Raw genomic sequence first — 8,470 nt, 5'->3', positions numbered from 1 at the left:
GAAGAGAAGAGGGATGAAGTCGCATTCCTTACGTACCACAGGCATTCCACATTAAGATGCTTGAGCAGGCACTGGTCAGATTTTGAACAGCAGAACAGCAGTGGGATAAGTCAGAAAGGCACTGGATTAAGAAACAGGAGTAGGTAAAGTTACTCAAGAACTGACAAAAGAATTTAAATGAAATACAGGCAAGCAAATGTTTCAAATGCAGATAAATTCCCTTGTGCCACTATGCTGTGGCTGAAACAGCAATTGCAGGAGACAATATCTTAGTGGTACTAACAGAAGTTAAAAAAAACAACCTACATAGACTGAGATGGCCTTGCATGCAAGCAGCACCACAGGTCCACAGATAATGTCTGCGGTGTCCTTGTCTACTTGGAAGTGCCCACCAAAAAAAGTGTACAGTCAAGGTTATTAATTACAATATTCAAGGCAAAGCAAGTAATATTGCCATAACTGAAAGAACATATACAGAAATCTACAGTAAGGGGACTACAGAATTAGGCCATCCAACTGATTCGAGTTGCAAACTTCTCATAAATGCAATGGGAGTCTTTCACCCAGACATGTCGCTCTTATCTGTTTCACAGGTGAAAGTAATCATCTGAGCTAGTAGGATGCAATTTGATTGTGGTAGGAAAAAGCAACCGGTTTAATAAATTTGATTGAGAGTAGAAATCTGTATCACTAAACACCCATAGATCCAGAACCTGCACAACAGCAGTATGAGAAGTGATTTTAACATCTAAACTATACCTTTCCAGCCACAACATGCAGGACAGTTGTGCCATTTATTTGGGTGGGTTAGAATGACTCCTAACCTTCAACAGAAAATATAGACAGCAATTAAGAAAAACCCAACCATCATGAGAATTAAAAGTTTTATTAGTGTATTCACATGTTAGGCAAATGCAACACACATGAAGATTATTTCTTAGGTTCACAAGTTCTACCAATACATTAGTCTAGTGGTAAAACTAGCATAAATTGGTAACTTCTTTGCCAATTTTTGAAAGGTGTCTGTCCTACTTTTTCAAGGCTTGATTTTTGGTATTGCTTCTATGCCCTAGTCATTATGGCATAAAAATATCCATCACTATTGTCAATTCAGTTAACAGATTAAAAGCTGTAACACTGGCCCCATTTTTGTTCTAAAAGCTATCACTAGCTGTACTTACAAAGTACAGTAATAGTGTAATGGATGAAACAATGGGAAAGAGACAAAGACAATCCCGCTACTGCCACAATAACAAAAGAATGACAGACAGCTAGATCACAAAGCTCGTTAGTAAGATATATATTTTTCAAGTCAGAATAACCCTTCTATATAGCTTCCCAACCCAGACTTATTTGTAGAATATATTTCAGAATATTTTTATTATGGTGCAGCTGTAGTGTCCAAGGGTTCACAATAACATGCACTGTCACAAAGAACCTAGAAGTCCTCCTAGAAGTCATACGTAAGCAACCACTAGAGGTTTTGCAAAAGCAACTACTTTTAATAACAAAACCCATCAGGACATAATGAATGTGTATGATCTGGTATGCAAGTAAGCTATACAAAGCCACACAGATCAGAAATTTAAAATCTGTTACTGAAACATATTAAGAAGTTGCATCTATTTAAAACCTATATGAAAGAGTAGTTTACTTTGGTGAAGAGTTTTTCAGGGTATTTAGCTCTAAAAACTAAACCCCATGATTTTTAGTGACATCTGTTCAATGAAAAATACAGATGTAAGGGGTAAGTCAATAACCTTGTGTACTTAATCCAGTATCCAATGCTATGATAAGTTCTCATTCCATGAGAAAAAAAAACACTGACTTCAATGATTCAAGGTAAACAACAAAGTCTGAAATTACACCATTGCCAGCAATAATGCTGGCACCACATTTATCAACTCAGATGGGTAGGGAAAAGTAGATTCTCAGTGTGATAGATACTTGGAATTTATAATATTAATTGATTTAGGTCCCATTAAGTATATAGTGTCTTAAAATTTCACAGATGAATCTCAAGACATTTTTTTCCCTTCCAATTGAGGGATTTTCTTTTTCTTTAAGAAGGCAGCAAAAAGTTGAGCTTTTTATGTTTAGGACAACTCAAAAATATGATTATATAAAAAAGTATAAAAGAATAAGGGAGTAGAGTCCTGGAATTTTATAAGAGATTTACCCAAATCAAAAAAAACCCAAGCAACTATTTATGGGAACTAAAATGTAGAACAGCAGAATACTGAAATATTTGAGATCATGATGCATTACCTGTACATATACTTAGTTATTGATGTTATTGATAAACCATTAGGACACTCAATTATATACCAAATAAAAACACCATTAAGAGTCTTGAGAATGGTCCCATCTTCTTTCTGAAGAAGGCATTTCTATACACTAAATTTTAATCTAGTAGCAGAGTATAGGAAACAGAATCCACAAGGTGCTTTAATTGATAAGACCTCAAGTGCTGTTTTTCTTTCTTTTTTTTTTTTTTAAACCTTTTTAGATAGTAAACAGTTCATGGGGACCACACACAAATACTATGACAGACTAGGTGTTATATTAAGTCTGTTGATTAGCCTTGATATTTAGCCCACTGGTAACAGAGGAAGGAGTTTTACGACATGCTGGAGCAGCGTACTGAAGGGGAGCCCATCTGAGTCAATACTTTGTCCAACCATTGTAGAGGCCCATTCAGATGAAGCTCAATCCAGCAAGGAGTGCTTGTTACTGTTTGCCGCCTAGAAAATAAATAATAGGGAAGTCAGAAAGCAGCTTTAGCTACCATAAAGTTCTCCATAACATTATCAAATCTGTTTCCATCTATATCTCATACACAGAAAGATAAAAATCCACAATCATTACTGTAACTGCTACTAAACTTTTTTCAGACAGTCTTTGAAGGAAAAAAACCCAACAAAAACTCCAAAACACTCCACATCTGTAAGACACATCAATAATTAGATGCTTGTCCATAATACATTGAGAATATTCTGCTCTGGAGAAAAAGAGTTTCAGCATTTGCTTCAAGTACCACACCAAGAGCTTTACATCTAAAAATAAATTCAAAACTGAAGATTGTCCAACCAATGTGGTGTTCATGTCACAGATAGCTGTGTGCAGCTGCATCACAACCTTCAAAGAGTCTGCATGCATAACTGGGTTTGAATTTTGTAGACAATTACTGAGAAATACAAGTTAGAAACCCTTGATTCTGCATTATTAGCATGGTCAAACAGCACAATGCTATGATGATCATAAGGTCTGGCTTTTTTTTGAGCAAATGACAAGATAAATGTATAAGGAAACTGCTAGATGTCAGAAACATTGTCAAAACACAGTGTGTGGTTATACTGTGCTAACTAATGCTATCTAAAAGGAACACTAAGCTTTTATCTCAAATTTTCTGTAATCTTACATTCCTACATGTTTTGCACTGCAACATCCTCACAAAAACAACTAAAGTAAAAATTGTGTTTCCATTGTCTTCAATATAAACTTACCTATAATTTTTCACAATTGAAGCCCTTAATTAAACACCATATCGCAAGTCTCAGTAAAGCTGAAGGGCTGACAATTTAAAAAGTTTCATTCACTCTCCCATATATTGTTGTTTCAGAGACCTGTTGTTCAAAAATTTTCCTTTTAATCTCCAAAGTAAAAAAATCAGTATCAGACATACTGTGCCTGGAAAATCCTGGTTTTTTTCACTATACCTGCTCCAGGCATGGGAATTTTCCCAAACTTGACTGCCAAGACTACTGTTGCTAAGCCAGTCTTTCCTAGTAATTGTAGCTATCCCCAAGTCAAAGCAAGAAGGCATTAAGATTCAAAAGCAGCAGATTAGTCAGACACAAACCCAGCCCCTTCATTTTTACTGTTGACACTGCAACCCTTCGCTTTAAGGCAGAAAAATTAAGCCAGAGAGAAGATGAATTTCCAAAGTTGTTGGCAATTTCACATTTTCTAGGAAAAGAAAGCAGCTGGGGTCTGTGTACTCTCAGCACTCTAAAAAACATTGTTTATCTTAGCCCCAAATGCCTATGTTAAAATAAAGTGATCCAATAGAACAACCTAAATCACAGGAAATAGAATTCCATTTAGCCTTGAATCCTTTCCCAAAGAAGGAAGTTCATTATTCCAATGCTCTTAACTCCCCTACAATGTGTTCCACAACACACTTCCTCAGAATTTTATAACTGGTTCTGTTCAACAATCCTAGCTTTGCACCACACTGGCAGAAGTTGATAAAATAGCAACAGTTGCTTTGCAGCTGTATCAAAACTAAAATTCAGCCTCTTCTACCCACAGATTTCCAGCTCACATATCACTGTTTGCTGTAATTACATCTCTACTGAACTCTCTTCAGAAGATGATCCTAGACCTGGATAGTTCTTGTGATAATGTGAACACTTGACTGCTGATCTGAACTTCTACCACCATCCTCAATTCTAGCCAACATGTGTTGAGCAAAAAGTTGTAAACTATTTTGTCTACCAAGCTTATAAGCTCGGTAAATAAACAAAATGTACCACTTTGCCATACCTGTGCATTTACCCGCAAGTAATGCTCTGGCTTTGCCGAAGCCCTTTGTATGAGAAACCTTTTTGACATAATGATGAAGCACAGAAATTTTAACAAGAATGACGGATTTTACAGTGCCTTCTGGTCTATTTTGTGTCTTGGTTTGAAAGACAGGTGTCTGCTAAGGAAGGCGGGAACCTCCCTTGGAATGGGGAGTGTAAACTCCTTCCCTCCAAATTATTATAATTTTGAAATTAAGGGGCTCTCAGGCAAAGATATGAGGATAGGGATAACAGTTCTTTACTAGTATGTAAAAAAAACCCCCCAAAAAACCAACAAAACAACAATAACTATGGCATTAACAACAAACAGAACCAGGGACCCAGAAACAGCCTTCTCAGCTGCTGGCACTTTCCCCTTTGGTGCAGTTGCTGTCGCAGCTGGCAGGAATGAGCAAAAGTCCCAGGGTGGTGGGCGAGATATATCAGAAAGTCCACAGTGGTAGCTGGAACTCCGGGACGGAGCTGGCTACAGCGTGGAGAAACCCAGAGAAGTACCAAAGAAACAGCGGGGACGGGGCAGTGACAGCCTGGCTCTGAGAAGAGCAGGGAGAGGCGAAGTTCAGGATTTCCCAGGGCACACAAGCAGATGGTGATAGGTCCCTGAGGGCTAAGCTCCAGGAGTGCCGGTGAATTGTCCCCAGAGTAAGCAACAGCCTGGCTGTCCTCCTCCGATGCCAAACAGCAAGAGAGAGAGTCCCCAACTCCCCAGCCCTTATCTTTTACCTGCCTCTATTCTCTCAGTATATTTGTTGTTCCATCTCATCCCCCTCCAGTCCCCATCCCGTCGTGTCCCCGTCCCCTCCTTCCCCCAGAGAAAACTCCCAAAAACTAGAGGAGTTCCACTCCTGCCATCTCAAGCACCCAGTCATCAGTGTTTCTTAGCAACTCAATGGGAAAAAATTCCACAAGTAACAAGGAAAAAAAAGGAAAGAAAACCCAACCTCCAACATTTTGACAATTCAGACAATATTCATTTAAATACAAGGTTGTGTTTGCAGGATCAACCTCATCTTGCTTTAATCACAACTGCAGCATGTTACAGGTTTTGTGCATTGTTATGTGTAGTGAATGTAATTTGCACGTTTTAATATGGTATATGTAATATTTAGTATTTTTGGAAAACACACGTCTGTATTAGGAGCCACCCCCACATAGGTGAAACTCAGTCTATGTTGAAACCTTATTTACAAGTGAATGTATGTGGCTCCTCCGGAGATAGGCCATATCTTGAAGGATATGGGGACGCCCAGGTGCTGATCATCGTGTCAACGAGCCAAGATTGATATCACAGAAATCCTCCAAGCTGTTACATTTGAATGCCGGATTCCCCTAACTACATCATAGAGATTAATCACTACCCGACACCGACACCGAATTGTTCCAAGAAAAGAGATTTTATCAATATGTGGGACTCTGAATGGAAAGAAAGGACTGATTGCTGAAATCCCGGCCTTGGGTGGAATATACCCTATAAAAACCGTTCCTACCAGGAGGGTGGTGTGTGGGCATAGAGGGACGCTCTGCTGAGGTTGTCTACTTTGTGACACACCCGTGCCGATCCTGGGCTCGGCACTGCCCTTTCATTTGTGGCTGACTCAGATTGAACTCGATTGCTAAAAATTAAAAATATATTTTTATTTTTAATTTGGATGGATCAATTTTCATTTATAACAATCTTGATGACCCTGACGTGATCTGGTTTGGGGGTATCCAGGGGGTTCCCTATCCTCGATCCAGGCAGTGCCCTGCTGATTTCAGCGGCCGGACAGGACTGAGGAACTTCACGGAACCAACCAGATTCTGAAAACAGCTGTCGGAAACTCAGAGTCGAACCTCCGAGGCTGCAGCAGCAAATTTTCGCTCATAAAATTGACGTGCACGAAGAATCCACGTGGGAAAAGGAGCCATAAGTATCGCATGGTTGAGTGGGGCGTGATTGAGTGTGTGTGTGAGATGTGATGCTGTCACGGGACGAGAGCAGACCCCAAAATCACAGTTTCACTATCCTGCAAGGGAAGTGGTTGGTTGCAGGGGAAGCGAACAAGGTCGGGTATGCTCACAACACACATACCACCTGAAACTCAGGAAGTTACAGGGATTCAATCACGGATGGGTCGGGGGGGGGGGGGGGAAGGTACGTTCTCATATATTCAAGAAATTGGTAAACCTCACTGACTCTGGACTCGGGGAGTCCAGGAAAACAGGTAAAAGAGAGCTCACTGGACTTCCAACTGAAAACCCACGGACCGGTTCACTGCGCGGTTATTAGGTTGGCAACGGTCGGTCGGGACAGACCAGTTTAAACACTTGGTAAGACTTGGTCCGGGACAGGACCGAAATATACATTTAGCACGTGGGCAACTGACTTCTTGGAACAGCTTGCAGACACTGACTTGGAAAATACAGTAAGGAAACTTTAAACATGGGACAAAAGAACAGTAGGGTTCAGGAAAGAACTCAAGGGAATAGTTCGAAATTAGGAAAAGGTAAAAACCTAAAATCAGAAAAGGTAAGAATTTAAAATCAGAAAAAAGGGAAAAGGACGGATTTCCCAAGATTCCGAGGGAAAGCCCCTTGGGATGGATGTTAGAACACTGGGAAGATTGCTCCACGAGGCAGGGAAAGTCAAAAGAAAAGATGATATATTAATGTGTAGAGGTATGGGGAAATATGGAAATTGGAAAATACCAGTAGTGGGCCATATTTAGTACTTTTTGAAACTAAACTTTGCCAAGCATTATCGGATCATTTATATGAGGAAGGGGGGGGGGGCTGGACAATGAAGAATTAGACTATGCCAGATTGTGGGAATATGCTAGCACGCGACTGTTCCCTATTTAAGACCTTTGGCAGCAGGGTGAGTCCGAGCAGAGCTTGGGAGCCCCTGGGGAGTCTGCCTCCCCCGTGCCGGGTCCCTCCTCCCCAAGCACAGGTCCCTGCAGTTGCCCCAGCGGCTCCTCAGCTTGGTCTCCACAGACGTGGGCACCACCGCTTGGCACGCAGCCATCAGCTGCGGCAATGCCAGACACAGCAGGACGTGCCCAGTCCCTCCCCTCCCTCCCAGTGCAGTGGGCAGACACGGCCACGGCACTTCCCACTGGGGAGGCCGCATGTCCTCCCCCCAGTGAAGCTCGGCGTGGAGCGGTGGCAGGGAGACTTGTTCTTTTGCACTCCTGTTAGAGCATGGGAAGGCTGCGCAGCCCTGCAAAGTCGAGTGCAGCCACAGGCAGCAGGGCTCTGCTGTTTTTAGAACCCGCGCGGCAGCGGCAGGGGCGGCAGCACTGGCTCAGAGGGAGCGGGGGGCCTCTGCCTACCCCTCCCCTTCACAGTGGTGCGGCGTGGCTTTGGTTTTCCCCGCGGCGCAAGCGGGAGGGGGCTTCTACATGTCCCGTTAGTGCGGCACAAGCGGCAGCAGCTCCCGAGAGCAGCAGGATAGTGCAGGAAGTGGGGGGAGCCGTGGCGCGGGCAGCACTGATCCGCAGCTCATCCAGTGGCGAGGAGGAGTCCCTGTTGCTGCAGGCGGCAGTTTTAAAAGCAGCACAGGCTGCTGCTGCTCTGCAGGGCTAAAATCTAAGTGCTTTTGCTTTTAAACCATGGTTTTTGGAAATCAGTAGCAAATTTATTTTGGTTTTGGTTGTGCTGTGCATTTTATGTCTAAAAAGGGGGAGGGGGGCAATGCCAAAGGGCAAACTATTAGTAAAGCATTGGGAGAATGCCAAGAGAGGGATGAGACCCCCACCGAATAGTTAGAGAGACTCAAGAAAAGCCTCCAAATGTACTCCGGTACAGACCCTGATTCTCCTGTGGGAAGGATTCTTCTAAAAACACAGTTTGTTGAAAAATCGTGGGAAGACATTCGGAGGAAATTAGAAAAGATAGAG

At 42.1% G+C, this 8,470-nt stretch overlaps 1 protein-coding gene across 4 annotated transcripts in view; it reads right to left on the bottom strand.

Moving 5' to 3' along the window:
• Positions 1 to 870: 870 nt before the first annotated feature.
• LOC116806871 (mothers against decapentaplegic homolog 2) overlaps positions 871 to 8,470 on the bottom strand; it is a 129,747-nt gene continuing 122,147 nt past the window's right edge. For all 4 annotated transcript variants that reach the window (XM_032744668.3, XM_072922986.1, XM_032744671.3 and 1 more), the window contains one exon: positions 871 to 2,744. In XM_032744668.3, the coding sequence (XP_032600559.1) occupies positions 2,621 to 2,744 (124 nt within the window). In that variant the 3' untranslated portion in view covers positions 871 to 2,620. The remainder of the gene's footprint in view (positions 2,745 to 8,470) is intronic.

Source organism: Taeniopygia guttata, chromosome W (genome assembly GCF_048771995.1).
Source record: "Taeniopygia guttata chromosome W, bTaeGut7.mat, whole genome shotgun sequence".
Taxonomy (NCBI): Eukaryota; Metazoa; Chordata; class Aves; order Passeriformes; family Estrildidae; genus Taeniopygia; species Taeniopygia guttata.
Note: the sequence above shows the minus strand (reverse complement) of the source record. Positions and strands in the feature narration are given on the sequence as shown.